Source organism: Lissotriton helveticus, chromosome 7 (genome assembly GCF_964261635.1).
Source record: "Lissotriton helveticus chromosome 7, aLisHel1.1, whole genome shotgun sequence".
In the NCBI taxonomy this organism is placed as follows: Eukaryota; Metazoa; Chordata; class Amphibia; order Caudata; family Salamandridae; genus Lissotriton; species Lissotriton helveticus.
Genome location: NC_136068.1, coordinates 1,931,594,922 through 1,931,616,460, shown reverse-complemented (window position 1 = coordinate 1,931,616,460; position 21,539 = coordinate 1,931,594,922). Strand labels below are relative to the sequence as shown.

Genomic DNA, 21,539 nt, shown 5'->3' with positions numbered 1-21,539 from the left:
GACGCCGAGAACGACATCAACCACTCCCAAGGACTATGTGACAACCTGGCGGACCTCTTCCATGACAAGATCTTAGTCATTTACAAGAACGTAAAACCCCAACCTTCCACTGTCCACAACTTCAGCCTGCTCCCACCTATGAACACAGAACCCGAACACCTACTCAGCCACTGGGACCCTCTCAGAACCCTACCCACAATCGCCATCTTGAACACCGTGCACATGGGAGCACCAACGGAATCCAGTCCACACCACTTCTTCAACCTTGAGAGCAGGAATATTGGCTACGAGCTCAAGTAAGTCCCGAACACCTCCATCACCTCAGTTACCTTCCCCGAGGACTGGAAACATGCTGAAGTGAGGCGCCTCCTGAAGAAACCCTCCACCAACCCAGCAGGACCGAAGAAGTACTGACCCATCCCATCCTCCCCTTCCAGTGAAGGTTCTCGAGAAGGCAATCAACCAGCAACTCACCGAACACCTGGAGCAGAACAACTTCCTGGACCCTTCTCAAACCAGATTCAGAGTCATCCAAAGCAGTAAGACAGCCCTGATCGCAACTATCGACGACATCAGGGCCTCCCTGCACCACAGCGAAACACCAGTCCTCATCCTCCTGGAACTATCAGCTGCCTTCGACACCGTCTCCCATCACATCCCAATCAACAAACTCCACCACATTGAAATCCAGGGATACGCCCTCAAATGGACACATGGTGACCTGCGGAACTCGGCCCACCCTCCGACCAGACAGGCTATGCCATGAAGCAACGGGTCTCATACAGAAAGCGCCGGGACGCCCCTTCGCTGGGGCAACTGAGCGCTATACAAGCACATATAACATAACATAACGTAAACGCTGTCTTGTCCGCTTGCTTCCACACCCAATGCATTCTCTGCAAGATCTTCAAGTGGCTCCCAGTCGACACCAGAGAGAGACTATCAGGCAGGCTTTCTTTAAAAGCAGGCTGGACTACGGGAAGACACTCTACGGAGGAAGCACCGCACGCCTCCTAAAGAGACTACAGACAATACAAAACTCCGCGTTTAGACTCCTCCTTGACCTCCCCAGACGTACCCACATCACACCGCACTTTAGGAAGCTACACCGGCTCCCGATGCAGAAGAGATGGCAGTTCAAGATGCTGACCCACACACACAAAGCCCTGGACAATCAAGGACCAAAATACATCAACAAGTGCATGACCTTCCACCAGCTGACCAGGCACCAACGATTCACCTCCCTCTTCCTCGCAGACACCCCACAGGTCTGCAAAGCCAACAGCAGAGGACGTTCCTCCTCACATCTGGCAACCAGAGCTTGGAACATGCTTGCCCTGCACCTCAGGACCGCCTCAGCACATCACTTCGCAGCAGCTAGCAACTCCAGCGCCTCAAGACCCTCAGGGATGATGATTTACCACGCTTTATAAATGATTGACTGAGTGCACGAATAATAAACTTAATGAAAGGTGCACAAGTTATTCAAAGTTGTGTACATGACTTGATACAAAGCTTTTAATATTAAGACAAGTGCTCTTAAGAAATGCAGTGCATTAACAACTTGCACCTGCCTCATCAACTAGACTACCCTCTTTAATGGGCAGAAGGACTGGTACGCTACCTAGGTATATATCTCAGCCCTAATGTACAAGAACTCTGGGATGAAACCCATGGGAAAGAAGTGACTTGTCTGGAGGGTAAAATAAAGATCTGGCCCTGGCTGCAGCTCTGCCTAGCGTGACGCATAGCCATTGCTAGCATTATTGTCCTCTCGAAATGTTTCTATTTGTTTATCAACTTCCTCCTCACGCAGGCTTTATCAAGACAATGCGATCCCTGATGATATCCTTGGCATGGGCCGGTTAACAAGCCAGAGTGTTGTGGGAGCTCCTGACCCTTCCCCTGGCTCAAGGTGGACTGGGTGCGCTAGATATCCAGCTTTATGCATACTGTGCACAGGCACAGTTTCTACATCACTGGATCCATCCCACACCCTTTAGGCCGCATGTGGCGGTCGAGATTGACAGAGCAGCTCCGACCCATCTCTCGTTCGCGATATTTCAACGATACACAAGACCGCGGGATGAAATAGACCCGGTTGAGGCACTGAGAAGGAGCTGGAATGGCCTGCGTAGGAGAGCCGGTCTGGATATGCCCCCTCGGTCCCACTGGCACATAACTCCCAGCTGCCGATATTGGAGGACAAAGGAAATGTCACTCTGGCTAACAGGCTTGGCATGAACATATATGCAGACCTACATCCGGCCGACACCTACCGCCCACCCTGGTGTAGCACCCTCCTCCGAAATATAGTTGTATCACTGTATAAAAGCAACCTACCGTCAATTTCACACTACCTTCCCCAACCCGCCTCCCACACTGCAGGCTCTGGAGGAAATACTAATCAATCAGTCACCACGTAAACTTATCACTGACCTATACAGCTCCATGCAGACTACATGCCCAATATTGGAGCCCAAACCTTTACAGATGTGGACTACTGAGTTACATCCACCACTTCTAGAGGAGCAGTGGAAATTTTGTTGTGGCCAATTAAGGATGCTATCCCCAAATTACAAATTGCGGTTGATTCATTTGAAATATTTGCATACATTCTACAGAACCCCTGCCCTGATCCACCGCATAGGATTGCGACCAACTGCCGACTGCTGGAGATGTAGAGTGATGTCAGCAATGTTTTTGCACGTAGCTTGGGAATACCCTCCCATAGCTAAATACTGGACAGACAAATTTAATATTATTGGTAAAATTCTTAATCTACCAACAACACCTTCCCCGTTGTTAGGACTATTGGGGTATGTGAAGGAAACACCTTAACACTCTCGGAAATTGCACCCCATGCTATTATTATTGGCCAAACGCGGGGTAGCTATACACTAGAGGAAATTAAGTGCCCCATCCAGTACAGCATGGTTACGGGACGTCACATATTGTCAAACTCAGCTCTCGCTATTTTGGGAGCTTATGCCTACAGCGTCTAGACCTAAAGATATCTGGAGCCCTATATCAGAATGGCTGCATACACAACAGTCTGACCATACAGATGCAGTTTCAGCTGATATAGTTACTATTGGTATTAACTCCTCTACTGTAGAAATAGTTGGCTGAGATTTGATGCTGTAATAAGCAATCATTAAATAGTGGTAAATTATTTATTGGATGCTGAAGTCACGTAGTGCATGCATTATAGGATTTTGGAAAGAGTATTGATGTTCCCATCAAATATTTGAGCATATATAGTAGTGGGCCTGCACACCTATTTCTTATCAATATTATTCTTAAATTCTGTGCTATGTGAAAAATGTTTCGCGTGCTGACAAGTGTGGGGGCATGTGCCCAGAGCCCTCAAATGACAAATAAATCACTCGAGAGCGTAAGGAAACCTCACGCTACTTGTCGCACAGCTATGGGCAGAAGGCCTCTGTATAGTATTCAAAAGATCAACCATAAAAATGATACATACTTCTTCTCTGGTTTATTTTTTTCATTAAATCATAATTTATCATATGATTTCAATATCAACATATTTCTCATGATTCTCTAGTTCATAAAACAAATTATACAATCAATTTAGAAGTTCTGCTTTCACTCGATTCAATTGTATGGAATGAAACATTTCAGTTTACATAACTATACATTATACCCAATGCATTTCGGGTTCTGCACCGAACCCTTCCTCAGGGGATAAAATTCCATAACATATTTGTAAAAATTCTGAATTTCTTGCAGACTGTTGTATGGTTACTTTCCAGATCTAGAACACAGAAAACAGTAACGGTTGTTGTATATAGGACATAACATCAACATGCAGTCAATGCTTGCTTAATTCGAAATTCCAAGTTAAACTGGGGAATGACACCGCAAGCACCAAAAAATAGACAAAAGAGGAAAATAGTGAAATAATATGATTTTCCACCCGTGTAACACTCAAAATAACAGTAAGGAGTGAATACAAAGTGACTAGAAAAGCGCCTCTATTCCATAATTTATCACCGAGGAGCAAACTAAGCGCCTCTATTAGGGGTTTGGTGTACCAGATAGAAGAGATGCATTCGTAAACCGGCACAACGGTAAACAAAATGCTCCAGTGTACATATCACAGTGTAAGTGCTCATATACAGGGCCTCTGTATACCTCACATGCAAGCGCTAAACAAACACATAAAGAGGATGCCTCTTACCCAAAGCTCCGTTAAAGATACTCGAGGTATTCAATACGTGACCACAATAAGAGTTCTTAAAATAAAGTAACTCAAATCCTGAAAGAAACTAACACCACGTATAAGAAACCTTCTTGGATCTGTCATAGTTCATGTGTGTTTACCAAACGGTCAAGAGGTCATACCGGAGTATGCGCCGAAAAACCCTCGGAATTCACACGATTCTTACGTAGATATTCCTTAAGCAGAAAGAAATAAAATCACCATCTGCCCTGACGCTGTTAATCCGAGAACCGGAAAATCCTTCTAATAGACACTCACCACAGTTCGTGGAGCGCCGCCATAACATGTCTCATAGGAATCTCGTAACCAAAGTCACATGATCTGCATCATCACACGTGGTTGTGTGAGAGCGCTCTTGGAGAGTCATAAATATCGATGACAGACTATGCGTGAAGCAACACTAAAAGCGGACTGTTATGCAAGTGTATCCCAACACTCAGGCACTCGAGAAGCCTCTTCTATCTGGTACACCAAACCCCTAATAGAGGCGCTTAGTTTGCTCCTCGGTGATAAATTATGGAATAGAGGCGTTTTTCTAGTCACTTTGTATTCACTCCTTACTGTTATTTGGAGTGTTACACGGGTGGAAAGTCATATTTCACTATTTTCCTCTTTTTTCTATTTTTTGGTGCTTGCGGTGTCGTTCCCCAGTTTAACTTGGAATTTCGAATTAAGCAAGCATTGACTGCATGTTGATGTTATGTCATATATACAACAACCGTTGCTGTTTTCTGTGTTCTAGATCTGGAAAGTAACCATACAACAGTCTGCAAGAAATTCAGAATTTTTACAAATATGTTATGGAATTTTATCCCCTGAGGAAGGGTTCGGAGCAGAACCCGAAATGCTTTGGGTATAATGTAGAGTTTTGTAAACTAAAATGTTTCATTCCATACAATTGAATCGAGTGAAAGCAGAACTTCCAAATTGATTGTATAATTTGTTTTATGAACTAGAGAATCATGAGAAATATGTTGATATTGAAATCATATGATAAATTATGATTTAATGAAAAAAATAAACCAGAGAAGAAGTATGTATCATTCTTATGGTTGATCTTTTGAATACTATACAGAGGCCTTCTGCCCATAGCTGTGTGACAAGTAGCGTGAGGTTTCCCAACGCTCTCGAGTGACCTATCAAATATTTGCCCGACTGTCCTAAAGGGTTTGTAATTCTTATGATTAAAGAATGCACCTGAAGGTTACGGAGATTACGCATAAATATGTCATCCTATAACTAATTCTTTGGAGAATGCAAATAAAAAAAATGTTTATTAAAAAAAAAAAAATGCAGTGAAGAGTGAGCTCCAGTTGCATTACTGACAATTGTTTTAATATGAAAAGTGAGTAATCATGTTTGCCATATTTAACAATCTGAGGCTATTTAATTTGCTCCCTGATTATATGCAAATATATGCGCAAGCATGAGAACAAGATTGCCGATTGCTTGCGTTCAAAATAAAATGTACACAAAATATTGAACCTTGGAACAAGCGTTTTGCTAAACTATTGGTGCAACTTTGGACACCATTTCTCTGAGGTATCATTTAGTAAAATATGCTTGATTTATGTCAATATATAAGAAAAACATTAGTAAGGGAAAAGTAATGCAAAACTATTTTTGGCAACATGAAAATCATTTCTTAAAGAAAGTCATAAAGGTGCACCTGCAGGTATATGTGATTCATTGGTGCACACGTATATCTTTCAGGAACGTTACAGAAGTAGGCCTGGAATCTGTTCCCCAGCAAACTTCTGTGACGTCTATTTTTCCATGAGAAAATCTACATATGTATATTTGTCGCTTCCAAGTGCAGAGGACATTAGAGAGCATATGCTCCGTTTGTATAAATGTCCATAAGAACAGAGTTCTTCATAGCATCTAATTTTTGAAAGTTTTAGGTTTTGGATTTGTAACATCAGGCACAGATCAAGACTGTGGGTGGGATTTTTGTGGCTGGGAACAGTGAGAGGTGTTGGATCTTTTCATGACACTATTCCCCTCTTACCTGTGCCTGAGCTTTCTGAGTCACTGGAACAAGGATCGTCTTCATGGCAGTCAGGAGAGCCTGTTAGAAAGAATAGATGTCGTCACTAAAGATGCCTGCGACTTTACTCCTTGTAGTGTAAACCTAGAGCTGAGTGGCAGGGTCTGAACGTAGACCACCTCCAGCCCACACTTGTGACCATGATGGCCTCAGCGTCCTTCTTTAAGAACACCATTCCACACCCACCTCACGGACTGGACGTTGTACGTTTTTTGATGTTATTATCCTGGTTGATGCGCCTCAATCTTCAATTGCTTCTCTCAAGCACCAGAGGTCTTTTTCACTACCCAGATGCATCTCTCACTCATGTCACACTCCTCAGTCATCATCCTCAGTCGTCTCACTCCTCAATCAACCTCCTCACTCCTCATTCATGTTCCTCACTCTTTACTTTCCATCTTCCGTTATCATCCTCACTCCGTAGTCGTCCTCCTCAGTTATCTTCCTCACTAATTTGTTGATCTTCTAATCTTCATGCATTCTCTTCTCTCATCAGTCATCTTCCGTGATCCTCCTCACTCAGTCATCTTCCGTGATCCTCCTCACTCAGTCATCTTCCGTGATCCTCCTCACAGTCATCCTCCTCGCTCAGACATCCTCAGTTATCCTCCTCACACAGTCATCCTCCTCGCTCAGTCATCCTCCTCGCTCAGTCATCCTCCTCGCTCAGTCATCCTCCTCGCTCAGTCATCCTCCTCGCTCAGCTATCCTCAATTATCCTCCTCACTCAGTCATCCTCAATTATCCTCCTCACTCAGTCATCCTCAATTATCCTCCTCACTCAGTCATCCTCCTCACTCAGTCATCCTCCTCACTCAGTCATCCTCCTCACTCAGTCATCCTCCTCACTCAGTCATCCTCCTCACTCAGTCATCCTACGAAATCCTCCTCACTCTGTGGAAAAGTAAATTTTGCCATGTCATATGTGCCTACGTGTTCCCCATGTTATGTTATATGTGCATGATCGATATGCATGTATCCCCTTGCTGATCAACTAAAGACGCAATTACAGTTGTGTCCATCTCTAGTATGCCAGTTTCCAGTCTTCGTGAAAGCAACGAATATTAGGCCTATGTAAAGTTACTTAGCCACGTTTTACAGTGTGCACGTCAATTCATTGAATTGTCCCCGTTTCTAGGCCTCAAAAGGGCCCGGACTCAGATTCAGCTCCTGTTTCCTGAACCCTCTCCGAGGAGCAATACAGCCCCCACCTGCATCCCTGACCCTTAGCTTACTTCTTGCCACGCAGTGTCCGGCCCGGCCTGGCTCTGCCTCCCAGTCTGCCAAGAATATGTTATGTTTCTAGTTATCAGTTCAGTCCTCCTTCTCTGCATTCCTAAGCTACTGAATCGCATCAATAGTTTCCGTCATGGTCTAGCCTTTATGTCTCCATGTAAGAGAAATACTGTATTAATATTCATAGAATATTCCTCGCACACGCACTACATGTAGAATTATGCATGCACCAGTCTTAGTGTCTGTTAGCCTTTGCCCTGATAACTTTTGGATTCTATCAACATGTACTCTAAACACTAGATACTAGATATGCCTGGGTACATGTCGCTCTGACACTCCAGACTTTAGTCTCCTCTTCTAGCGCAGAAGTCATAGCCCCCAGTTCTCCCTGGTAACACGTCATTGCCAGTTTGCGCGCACCACTAGGTTAGAGGTCCCAGCTGCTCAGGTAGCCCCCTCCATGTTTCCGCCCCTTTTATGACATATTCTGTTACGTTTACATCACATGTCTATGTATACGCCCTGTACACGCCTTCTTGTTACATCATTTTGCCCTTATCTTTCGCGACTGTTACGAACCACGCCTACTGCTACGCCTACTGTATTGAATGTAATGTATTCTGTTTAACTATAAATATTGTGCACTGTTATTAAAAACTAGCCTAGCCTATTCCTGCCCCCGGCAGCTGCCATCCTATTCCCGTACAGGCTGTCCTGTTCCAGTCCTTTATGCCTATTAAAGCCTGTAAACTCCAGCTACCTCGAATCCTGACTCTTATTTATTGAGCTATCTGTTTATTGATTATTTCTGAAAAATAGATCAGGTAATTAATTATTTATTTACCACATAATGGCGCCCGAATAGGGACTTGCCCTTTCCCCACGCGCCGGAGAAGCCACGCAGGCCCCCTGATCCTCTGCAGCCGTGACGGAACCATACCGTGCACGTGCAGATATTTCTGCTTCAAGTATCCCTCAGGCCCACGGAGGAGACGGAGGTTGCGGTCCAGCGTCCAGACGAGGCGGTGGAGGAACGCGGCGAGTCCCGACCAGAGCCCAAGCCGAGAGTCCAAGGTCCGAGGTATCCAGAGGCCCACCTGTAACTCAAGTCCGAAGTTCGTCCGTCCGTCGTCGTAGCAGTCCAGTCCAGTCCGAGGCCTTCCGTTCTTGCTGCCCGGTGAGTACCGTTGCTGGGGTAGTATCTAGACAGGGTCAATTAATTTGTCTCTGGTCCGTGGGTTTGGGTACACAGATCCAACACGAAGTGTTCACCTAGGTGGACGCGGGTCCTGACGTGTCTCTTTATGGGACCGGTAAGTTTCGTACTGTTTTAGCAGTGCATCTAGTCATTCTAGTAAGTTTCTGTTCCAGTAAGTTCTGTTCTCGAGGAAATTCATGTATTCTGTCCGAACTGTTATTATAAATGTTATTTCATGTGTTTTCAATGTCGTGGTATGAATGTTTTGTGTTCTTAGTTATTATTGTGTTTATCGTGTATTGTATTGTGTCCAGACTCCAGCCCAAAATTATGCCTCTGTTCTCGAAATTACGTCAGTTAAGAACTAGAAACGGTCTGCTCGAGGAAGCAGTTCCTGTCCCGCCTAGGGACAGTCCAGGTCATTTTATGTATCATAAGCATGGCATAAGTGCCATATTATATCTAGACTTATGGGTGGAGTACACCAAGGAATTAGAAGAGAAATATAGATGGCCCGTATCAGGTACGTGGGATGCCGAGTGCATCATGCGAGTAGAAGAAGCATTATGGAAAAAGAAAGCCAGACAGTCCCAGAAAGATGCCATCGAGTTATGGCGCAAAGAATCTCATAGAAGAACCGAAAAAGAAATCAGAAAATCAGAATTAAGTAGGGAATCCTCAGAAAGAGCCCAAGAAAGGGAATTAATCGAAATAGGTGAACGAGTTAAAGCCGAACAGTCAGACAGACAGAGAAATGCCCTTATTAAGGGTATGTATCCTCTTCTTGCCGAGGGCTTGCCGAAAGCAACCCCGGAAGCACCATGTATTTTCCGCCGCCATTAGTTCCGATTAAGCTACGTCACAAACCGACCGCAGCTGATATTTTTCTCTCGTCCTATTTGGACGACACAGTCCCAGAATATGCAAATACAGTTCCGCCAGCTCCTGTAAATAATGTAATTCCTGTTCCTCCAGCCACCGGGGCACCTGTTACAGCACCTGTTACGGTACCCCCGGTCCAGCCCACAGTACAAGTACCCGCTACATCAGTCACTCTGCCCGCCCGTACGATACCCGTCGACGATTCCAGTTTAGGAGCCGCGCGGGGGGGGGGGGGGGGGGAGTCCTCCTTGTACCCCGCCGCAACACAAACGTCCGTCATTTCTCGAGTTACATGAACGTGCGTTACAGCGTACGCCCAAACCCCAGTCCGTTGCAGATATCAAACGAGCTCTTACTGAATGCCGTTATGATTCAGTCCCAGGCGATGATAATATGGTCATATATTCATTGCGTGTAAGGCGAGTAACCGAGTATTTGGACACCCTACCGAATATGAAAGAAGATCTAGACAGAATATATTGTTTCATCCGTACAGGAGAAGACCCAGAAAGTATTGGCGAAGCCATGTCTCAAAGGAAAGCTGAGACTCAGCTCATGCTTTTAAAGTTTCTAATTAATTGTTTAATAAGGGAACAAGATTATCCAGATAAAGATCCGACCGAAATGAAGGTCCTGACAAGGTGGAGTGATCATATAGCCGAGGGAAGACACAAGACACTAGGTAGTATAGAGAGTATGTACAAGAAAATTCGTAAGGAAATAATAAGGTTACACGAGAAACGCAAAGCAGCACAAGTGTCCGAGAAAGAAGACGACTCTCCTACCGAAGAGGTAGACGACGAGAATCCTACCAGAATAGCGTATGTAGGTAAAACTAGACTTCCCGACCGACATTCACGCCTAGAACACAAGAAAGTTTTTCCTCTTCCAGCAACAGAACAAGGTTCTCTTGAGCAAGTATTTCAAGCTACCGATCACATCCTGAAATCACGAATCGGTTATAGTGAACTTAGTACCATGCATGAACAAGAACTAGCCCGATCAGCAGTCCGATGGGCTACTGATTCTACCACTTTTCCAGACGAAATAGTGGCACAAATGTTTCTGAAACTGCCCCCAGCCGAGCAGCGACTGGTGGGTATGTATATGATCCAGCACCTCATTACACTGTATGAGGGACAACATTCTGATCCAGGTCCGTTACATGATGTTCTGAACGAGTTACTCCAGTATAGATGGAGAGGTTTAGGTACCGATTTAATTAGTATCATTCTAGAACAGCGCCAGAAATATAGAACGTTTCTGAATCCGCATTTTGTTTACGTCTCACCTCCAGAAAGTAAATCATTCTACATAGACAAACAGAATCCGTTACGAGAAGTACATCCAGTTAGGACAGCGGGTGGTGAAATGCAACGAGTATTTGTTTACACCCCTATTACAAAGATGGAACTCTTAGAGATGAAGAAATTAATTCCCTGTCACGACAAAGATCCAGCAGGGTTCCATCGAGAATTGAAAGACATGCTCCGTATGGGAGAATACACGTATCCGGATATCATTAAAATGCTAAAAGTCCTGTTGCCCGCAGGGGTATATGAAAAACTCAAGGAAAAGGAATGGGAGGTGGGAGAGAAAAAGATTGATTGGACAGCTCTAGAAGCTGAAGATAAAATACGAGTACCAGGTACCGGTCTCGGGGACAAATGTAAAGAATTGCCCGAGTTATTGATTCAGGTTTTGCCAAGGTTACTAGCCACGAAAAAGGAAGATTGGGACGCAATCTCAGCATGCAAACAGAAACAGGATGAAGACACTAGTGATTTTTATTCTAGATTTGAAAAATGTTTTATTATTAACAGTGGTTTGAAGACAAGTAGCGAGTCGTACCCTCATCTTTTTGTTACCAAATTAGTCGAGAATTCAAGTCCACAAGTTAAAAATCGAGTATTGAAAGTCGAAAGTACCTGGCAAGCTAGTACCCCGTCACAAATGCTTCAGATGCTCCAGTATCACCAGAATAGAATCAGGGAAGAGCAAGAACACGAAAGGAGACGTATGAAAGATACGAAAATGAAAGTGTTAGTTGCACAATCTGTTCCACAAGACAGTCAGAAGAGGGGTCCAAATCAAGCCAGTCACCCTGCAGCTCCCGTTAAAGGGACTTGCAATTACTGTAAACAGCCAGGTCATTTTATAAACGAGTGTGCAGTTCTGAAACACAACATAGCAACTGGTAAGACTAAAGAAAGACCACGTCCGCCTAGACAAGAACAAGTTTCACAGACTTCACAGTCACCACAGAACGCACAACAGACAGTTCCAGCACCGCAGCCTATTGCTGCAACACAGCATGTTACACAGCAAATGTACCAGTATGCCCAGGCAGAGTATCCAGAGTATCAACAGTATTCATGAAACAGCCTAGAGAGGGAGGTAGGCTTGCCTCTCATCGAGATACCTGTAGATCAAGAGGGTCCCTATGTTCACAGTCAAGTATTAGGGAAAGACAGAAAGTTTCTGATTGACACAGGGGCAAGTAGGACTACTATCAGTCATGACGAGGTTCCAGGGGCTCCGCTCTCAGGCTCTAAAATTGTTTCCCTTGGATTTTCGGGAAAGCCTATTGTTAATGATATTTCGAAACCAGTTTCTCTAGAAGTTGGTCCATTGTCCCGAACTACTGATTTGTTACTTACGAAGTCATGTCCAGAAAATTTGTTAGGCATTAAAACATTGAAAGAATTAGGTGCAGTAATTTGCTGCTCTCCAGAAGGAATCCGATTGTTTTTGCGTGACTTTAAAGGTCACTATGTATTACGTGATTTTGATCCAAGACTATCAAATGTACCGCAGCATTTATGGGCGCAAGGTCCAACTGATGTAGGTTTTATGCAAATCACACCCCATCGTGTGACTCTCAAACAAGGTATAGTTTTGCCACGAATCAGACAGTACAGATTGCCACCTGAGGCTGTAGCAGCCTTATCCAAAATTATTGACGAGCTTATTGCTCAAGGAGTGGTTGTAGAAACTGACTCCAATGTATGTAATTCTCCTATCATTCCAGTCTTGAAACGTACTGATCCAAATGCACCTCCAGTATATCGATTAGTGATTGACCTTCGAGAGCTTAACAAATGTATCATACCCCAGTATCCAGTAGTCCCAGATATTTCATCCCTATTGACAGCTATTGATTCTGAAGCTACATTTTTCACAGTTATCGATCTCAAAAATGCATTTTTCAGTGTCCCCATTCATCCAGACAGCCAGTACCTTTTCGGTTTTTGTTTAAATGGAAGGAGCTATAAATTCACACGAGCTCCTCAAGGTTTCACAGAAAGTCCTAGTATTTACAGTCAAGCACTTAAAAGACAACTAGACAATATTCACATGCCAACTAATACTGCCCTGCTCCAGTATGTCGATGATCTACTGATCACAGCCCGTTCTGAACGTGACTGCGAGCGAGCGTCACTTACAGTTTTGTATTTCCTAGCCGAGATGGGGCACAAGGTGTCCCCTTCGAAGCTTCAGTTCTGTGTCCAGCAAGTGATCTACTTAGGCCACTTACTGTCCAAGTGGGGTAGGCAGTTGACACCAGACCGTATCCAGTTAATAGCGAGTCTTCCACAGCCCAAGACACAGAAGGAGGTACGAGCTTTTATTGGCCTCACTTCTTATTGCAGACAATGGATTCCTCAGTATGCATTTCTAGCCAAGCCACTGATACAGTTAACGACACAGGAGGCAGCCGTATCGACTGTCCTCCCTTGGACCCAGGAACATACACTTGTTTTTAATGAATTAAAGAAAGCCTTATGCCAAGCACCTGTTCTAGCAACACCGAACTACAGTAAGCCTTTTACACTTTTTGTCACAGAACGTGATGTTACTGCATTATCTGTTCTCACACAAGATCAAGCAGGACAGTACAAGCCCTGTGCTTATTTTTCGAGCACATTAGATCCAGTAGCCCAGGCTCTGCCTGCGTGCCTCAAGTCAGTTGCAGCCACAGCTCTAGCAATCAGACAAAGTGATTCCATAGTGTTAGGACACTCCCTGACAGTACAAGTTCCACATTCCGTGGAAGTTCTTTTAAACCGAACACAGACTCAGCACTTGACCATTGCACGTTTAACAGGTTATGAACTGACACTGTTCCAGCCACACGTAGAAATCAGACGCTGCAACATTCTAAATCCTGCTACACTGTTACCGTCAGTTACTTCAAATCCTGCCACACATGACTGTGTGGAAGTTGTTAACACTATGACAAAGCCAAGACAAGATCTGACAGACATTGCATTACCTAATCCCGACCTGACACTTTATGTGGATGGTTCATGTATGAGAACAAGTACAGGAGAACTAGTAGCCGCGTATGCAGTGACTACTGACACTGAAGTTATTGAAACACACCGTATTGACACGCTGTCTGCTCAAGCAGCAGAGCTAGTTGCTCTGACCCAAGCCTGCATACGTGCCAAGGACCTGAAAGTAAACATATACACAGATTCACGTTACGCATTCGGAGTTGTACACGACTTCGGAGTGCTCTGGCAGGAGAGAGGTTTCATGACTTCTCATGGAACCAAGATTCAGCATGGTCTCCTCATTCAAGCTCTGTTAGATGCAATACATTTACCGACAGCTATTGCTATCATGAAGTGCAAGGCACATACGAAAGTTACTGACATCCTTTCCCAAGGTAACGATCTAGCAGATCGAGCAGCCAAGCTTACAGCTCAGACCCCAGACATTCCGACACAGACATCCACTCCAGATCCGACTACTTGTATGACAGTTAAGGACCCTACACAAGATGTCATAGACATACAGTTACATGCTACTCCCGAAGAAATCAAGAAATGGTCCGAACAAGGAGGGGTCCAGACAGATCAAGGATGGTTGACGAAGGGAAAAGCCACATGGTTTCTCCCCGACTCTATGGTTCAAGTCATTATCAATACCGCACATAGTCCAGCACATCTAGGAGAAAAAGCTATGTTAGACAGTATTCAGAACCTATGGTTCAACAAGCACTAACGAGCTGCAGCCAAGCAGAAAGTCCGTACCTGTATGATATGTTGCCAGTTCAATCCAGGTAAAAGTGTCCCGGTGGAACAAGGTGGATTCCAACCTCCTGACCACCCTTTTGAAGTCCTCCAGATGGATTATATTCAGATGGAGCGATGTCGAGGTTTCAAGCCATTCTCATCCGAGTTAATGAAACATGTTTCCCTTTTGTTAGGGTACCAGTGGAAGTTCCATTGTGTGCGCCATCCTGAAGCAGCCGGTCTCGTAGAGAGACATAATCAGACCCTGAAAATCCGTATTGCCAAGACATGTAAAGAGAAAGGTGTAGACTGGCTAGTTGCCCTGCCAGTTGCCCTATTTTATATGCGGATGGTTGCACATTCCAGATCAGGTCTGTCCCCGTATGAGGTCGTATTCGGCCGCCCCCCAAACATGTGGGGTACACCTAGACCCCGCAGTATTACAGATGTTTCCAGTAATATGCTGACAGATTACCTAGCTTCCTTGATGTCTGCCCTACACTCTTGTCGTTCACAGGTTGCCGCCGCTTTTCCAGACAACACCGAGGTGAAACCGCATGAAATCATTCCAGGAAGCCTCGTGTTGGTCCGGAATTTTGATCGTTCAAGTCCGCTGGAACCCCGTTGGAAGGAGCCTCGCCTAGTCCTATTAACTACAAGGACCGCCGTGAAGTTGGAAGGCAGGAAGGGATGGGTCCACCTGTCCCACGTCAAAAAATTCCATGGACTTCGTGAAAAATCTTTTGCAAAGGACTGTTCCATTACTAAAGACTGCCTAAAAACAGACTCTGAACTTGATTCCGAACTTAAAGTTCCTCTGTTAGAGAAAACTCCGCAGCAGGAGTATAAGTTGAAACTCCGGTCTAGTAAAATAAGTCAGCCAGTTTAATTGTCTAAGTCCCTCTCGGGTGAAACGGTTAGACAGGTTTCTGACATGTATGATATAGACCCCCATAGTGAGAGAGTTAGTCAAAACTCTATAAGATGTATCGTTTTTCTAAGTTTTATATTGTTTTTAAGTCTTATGGTTACCTGCACAAGTTATGCATTACATTTATGTTTTCCAAGTTCACCTGTAAACAAGTTTTCTAATGCTACAGTAGAGCACACATTTAGTGATCTGCCTCCTCACGAGCTATCCTATCGTCTTGCTATGCGAAATAATACATTTATAAGAATGTTACACTATTCACACCAGACCAGCAATGCCACTAATTGTTGGGTGTGTGGTCGACTTCCCCCTTTCCAGACACCGAAGGGAGTTCTGCCACTCTTTCCTTATCCGTTTTCCCATAATGGTTCGTGTGGAGCATGGTCCACGTTAACGTCCTCCTCAAATGATATGTCCCTTCTGAATAGAACATGTTTTCCAGCAAGCAAGGTCTCTCCCATAGAACAGGGTTAGATCTAGAAAATGAAATATATGATCTAGGTAATTATTCTTCGAATTTTATGGTCCTGAATGTTCAGTCTGATACTACTCCAGATTTGCCTGCTATTTCAGTACTACCAGTCAAAGGCGAATTATGTGTCAGAAAGAATGGTTCCGCACATGTAGGACATAGTGATTGTACTACTATTGTCGAGTATAGTGACAGTGGGAAATCTACTTTTAAAGCTTCACGTCATTCTTATTTTGTTTGTGGTCAGACCGCATATGTTCGTCTGCCCCTCGATTGGGATGGAACATGTTACATTGCCTTCCTACTGCCACCAGTTTTTCTAGCCCCATCTGATTATCACAGAAACACACATCTAGTACACGTCAGACATAGAAGGGAGATCGAGTCCCCAATTGTCGATCAAACTGAAACTACTCTAGAACAGTATCAAGATTTTAATAAAGGTTTTTTCTTCTTTATAGGCCCTCTCCAGAATAGTAAGTTAATACGTAGATTAACCAGAACCCTTGAAGCAGTAGTGAATGAGACTACTTCTGCTCTAGGTAACTTAACCGAAGAGCAATCTGCTATGAGATTTGTCGTGCTCCAAAATCGTCTCGTTCTTGACGTCATACTGGCCGATAGAGGAGGAGCATGTAGAGTCATCGGATCTAGTTGCTGCATTTTCATTCCTAATAACGCGCCGTCTGTTTATTCAGCTATAACCAGACTTCATAAAATTGCCCATCAGTTACACCAGAATCCAGGCACCTGGACATGGTCCGGTTGGCTCTGGAGTATTATATCTGCCTGGGGATGGAAAGTATTGTCATTCCTAGGTATTGCAGTAATGATCATATTCAGTTGCTGCCTCTGTATACAATGTGGCCCTGCGATTTGCGGCATTTGTGCTACCTCTTGTATTCCTAGTCCTAAGTCCCGTTCCAAGACAATTCGAGACGAGCAAATGATGCTATATGAAATGATAGATGGTATCATGAATATTGATGTTTCCTGATGGAAACGTAGGGCACAAGGAGGGAATGTGGATAAGTAAATTTTGCCATGTCATATGTGCCTACGTGTTCCCCATGTTATGTTATATGTGCATGATCGATATGCATGTATCCCCTTGCTGATCAACTAAAGACGCAATTACAGTTGTGTCCATCTCTAGTATGCCAGTTTCCAGTCTTCGTGAAAGCAACGAATATTAGGCCTATGTAAAGTTACGTTGCCACGTTTTACAGTGTGCACGTTAATTCATTGAATTGTCCCCGTTTCTAGGCCTCAAAAGGGCCCGGACTCAGATTCAGCTCCTGTTTCCTGAACCCTCTCCGAGGAGCAATACAGCCCCCACCTGCATCCCTGACCCTTAGCTTACTTCTTGCCACGCAGTGTCCGGCCCGGCCTGGCTCTGCCTCCCAGTCTGCCAAGAATATGTTATGTTTCTAGTTATCAGTTCAGTCCTCCTTCTCTGCATTCCTAAGCTACTGAATCGCATCAATAGTTTCCGTCATGGTCTAGCCTTTATGTCTCCATGTAAGAGAAATACTGTATTAATATTCATAGAATATTCCTCGCACACGCACTACATGTAGAATTATGCATGCACCAGTCTTAGTGTCTGTTAGCCTTTGCCCTGATAACTTTTGGATTCTATCAACATGTACTCTAAACACTAGATACTAGATATGCCTGGGTACATGTCGCTCTGACACTCCAGACTTTAGTCTCCTCTTCTAGCGCAGAAGTCATAGCCCCCAGTTCTCCCTGGTAACACGTCATTGCCAGTTTGCGCGCACCACTAGGTTAGAGGTCCCAGCTGCTCAGGTAGCCCCCTCCATGTTTCCGCCCCTTTTATGACATATTCTGTTACGTTTACATCACATGTCTATGTATACGCCCTGTACACGCCTTCTTGTTACATCATTTTGCCCTTATCTTTCGCGACTGTTACGAACCACGCCTACTGCTACGCCTACTGTATTGAATGTAATGTATTCTGTTTAACTATAAATATTGTGCACTGTTATTAAAAACTAGCCTAGCCTATTCCTGCCCCCGGCAGCTGCCATCCTATTCCCGTACAGGCTGTCCTGTTCCAGTCCTTTATGCCTATTAAAGCCTGTAAACTCCAGCTACCTCGAATCCTGACTCTTATTTATTGAGCTATCTGTTTATTGATTATTTCTGAAAAATAGATCCGGTAATTAATTATTTATTTACCACAACTCAGTCATCCTCCTCACTCAGTCATCCTCCTCACTCAGTCATCCTCCTCACTCAGTCATCCTCCTCACTCAGTCATCCTCCTCACTCAGTCATCCTTAGTGACCCTCCTCACTCAGTCATCCTTAGTGACCCTCCTCACTCAGTCATCCTCCTCACTAAGTCATTCTCAGTGATCCTCCTCACTGAGTGATCCCCAATTATCCTCCTCACTGAGTGATCCCCAATTATCCTCCTCACTGAGTGATCCCCAATTATCCTCCTCACTGAGTGATCCCCAATTATCCTCCTCACTCAGTCGTCCTCAGTGATCCTCCTCACTCAGTCGTCCTCGTTATTCTCCTCGCCTAGTCGTCCTCGTTATTCTCCTCGCCTAGTCGTCCTCAGTTATTCTCCTCGCCTAGTCGTCCTCAGTTATCCTCCTCGCTCAATGATCTTCCTCGTCCAGTCATCCTCAATGATCTTCCTCGTCCAGTCATCCTCAGTGATCTTCCTCGTCCAGTCATCCTCAGTGATCTTCCTCGTCCAGTCATGCTCAGTCATCCTCCTCGCTCAGTCATCCTCCTCGCTCAGTCATCCTCCTCGCTCAGTCATCCTCCTCGCTCAGTCATCCTCCTCGCTCAGTCATCCTCCTCGCTCAGTCATCCTCCTCGCTCAGTCATCCTCCTCGCTCAGTCATCCTCCTCGCTCAGTCATCCTCCTCGCTCAGTCATCCTCCTCGCCCAGTCATCCTCCTCGCTCAGTCATCCTCCTCACCCAGTCATCCTACGAAATCCTCCTCGCTCAGTCAGTCACCCTCCTCGCTCAGTCAGTCACCCTCCTCGCTCAGTCAGTCACCCTCCTCGCTCAGTCAGTCACCCTCCTCGCTCAGTCAGTCACCCTCCTCGCTCAGTCAGTCACCCTCCTCGCTCAGTCAGTCACCCTCCTCGCTCAGTCAGTCACCCTCCTCGCTCAGTCAGTCACCCTCCTCGCTCAGTCAGTCACCCTCCTCGCTCAGTCAGTCACCCTCCTCGCTCAGTCAGTCACCCTCCTCCCTCAGTCAGTCACCCTCCTCGCTCAGTCAGTCACCCTCCTCGCTCAGTCAGTCACCCTCCTCGCTCAGTCACCCTCCTCGCTCAGTCACCCTCCTCGCTCAGTCACCCTCCTCGCTCAGTCACCCTCCTCGCTCAGTCACCCTCCTCGCTCAGTCACCCTCCTCGCTCAGTCACCCTCCTCGCTCAGTCACCCCCCTCACTCAGTCATCCCCCTCACTCAGTCATCCCCCTCACTCAGTCATCCCCCTCACTCAGTCATCCCCCTCACTCAGTCATCCCCCTCACTCAGTCATCCCCCTCACTCAGTCATCCCCCTCACTCAGTCATCCCCCTCACTCAGTCATCCCCTGTAGTATGTTTATCTAGGGACCTGTATCGATACTCCTATTTCTGACCCTTGTCCGGTTATAATTCACTAATATCCATACAACGGGACAGAAACTCGTTTCAAATTAGTCATAGCGCATGCTGTCACATTAAGCAAGCACTATTCCTCCAGCCCCCTAGAAAGCCCACCGAGTTCTTAAACAAATCCAAGCCTCGAGCAAACCTGGGAAATCCCTGCCTGCTATGTTTTGATTTAGTCCAAGAACTCCTGTAAAGCACTGCAAGAACGCTCAGTTCTTAGTGACATCCTTATTGACGTCTTATGTCCATCCTTACGTCAAACCCAGCACCTCTCAGGTATAAATATACCAACGCTGCCCTAAGCAGAGACACAGTGGTGATGAACCTGGAGCAGTGACTACTTGCCGGAGAGCCCAGCTGATGCGAGAGCCCACGGACGCTGCCCCTCCCCTTTTGACGCGCTGAGGAAGACACTGTCTTTTCTCTTGCCGAGAAATCCAGCCTCCAGCGTTTCCAGCCCACCTTCGCGGGTGACTGGGATACAGAGTCCTGAGAAAGAGATACCAGCCCTCCAGCCTTCTAAATCCCAGGTACTGAGCTGACTAAACCCTTACAGAGAATTCTTGAGTCAGATTCTTGGCAAAACAAACTTAACTTAAACTGCTACTTACTTACTCCCTCCCATGTATTAGGCTTAGGTCAGGTACACCGGGGTAGGCGTAGTTAGAAGCACCAGTTGAGTACGATTAGTCAATGTATATATGTATATATATCTTTTATCCATTTTAAAGTATCATATGGCTAAGAAACCATATCAATGCTTTTACAGTATTATTTTATAATCCTGCTTTTATTATATGCATTCTACTTAACCCTAAGTATTGCAATTGTAGCGATTCATTTCTCTTGTATGAGAAAAGAGACTGATCAATAAATAACACCTTTTATTGAAAACGACAGTCTCGTCTTTTCTCTACAATCTGGTGAAACTAAGTATGCACGTATTGACTGAGTAAAATAGCTGTCTTTTGTTTTCACACGACTCTAGAGATATACTCTTGATCAGGGAGAGCAAAGTTGTCATGTTCTATGGTTGTCAGAAACTAAATCCCTTCTTGTCTATCCAGGGAGGTTAAACTCCTCCTCGCCTATTCGAGAACGTTTCTAGTGAACTCTGAGCTAGCTGGCACACAAAACTTAAGTCTAATATCGTCAGTAGAAGACCTAGTTAACCTCTGTCCTACGTCTATACTATTGAAGATATTATTACAATGCGCAGAGCCTATTGGGAATATAGGAACTACACTACATGGCGCCCAACGGTTTGGTAAGGCGATAAATCTAACGCAAGGCATTAGAGTAACTCAGTCGTGCTTTTTCACACAGACCCTTTCTCCCGTAAATACTCCAAAGACGTCTGGAGTGGGTCAAAGGTTAAAATCCAGCAAACTTAGTAGTAGGAGACTCCTATATATGGTTTTTGGTTTATTCAACGTTGAAGGATACAGTGTTCCAAAATATTGTGCACCTAATCTTTGTTTCCTTGGAAACCTGATCTGTAATAAAAAAAACTTCCTGTCAGTAAAATGTCAGACAGCGAAGGAGAAAGGGAGTCAGCTAGAATAGCAGCTCAACTCCTAGCGGATGACACAAGTCTCCTGCAAACTGACCCGGACGCAATACTCATCCCGGTCAACATAAGAAAAACTATAACTTTAAAACTTATAGAAAATGGACTGACATCGAGAGGTGGTACAGTCATATTCGTAATTGAGGCACATGATTATCGGCAGACAGAGGTATTCTATTCATGGATAAACTTTCCAGCAGCAAACGCTGTAACAAAGGAATTCCACTATTACAAAATAGAGGAACCTCCGGAAGAGTACACTCCTTTCGAGGAGGTG

At 44.9% G+C, this 21,539-nt stretch overlaps 1 protein-coding gene across 10 annotated transcripts in view; it reads right to left on the bottom strand.

The window, feature by feature from the left end:
- LOC144770929 (uncharacterized) overlaps positions 1 to 21,539 on the bottom strand; it is a 584,254-nt gene that overhangs the window by 185,956 nt on the left and 376,759 nt on the right. For 9 of the 10 annotated variants that reach the window (XM_078655752.1, XM_078655753.1, XM_078655757.1 and 6 more), the window contains one exon: positions 6,258 to 6,317. The exons of the other annotated variant lie outside the window; for it this stretch is intronic. In XM_078655752.1, the coding sequence (XP_078511878.1) occupies positions 6,258 to 6,317 (60 nt within the window). The remainder of the gene's footprint in view (positions 1 to 6,257; positions 6,318 to 21,539) is intronic. 10 annotated transcript variants of the gene reach the window in all.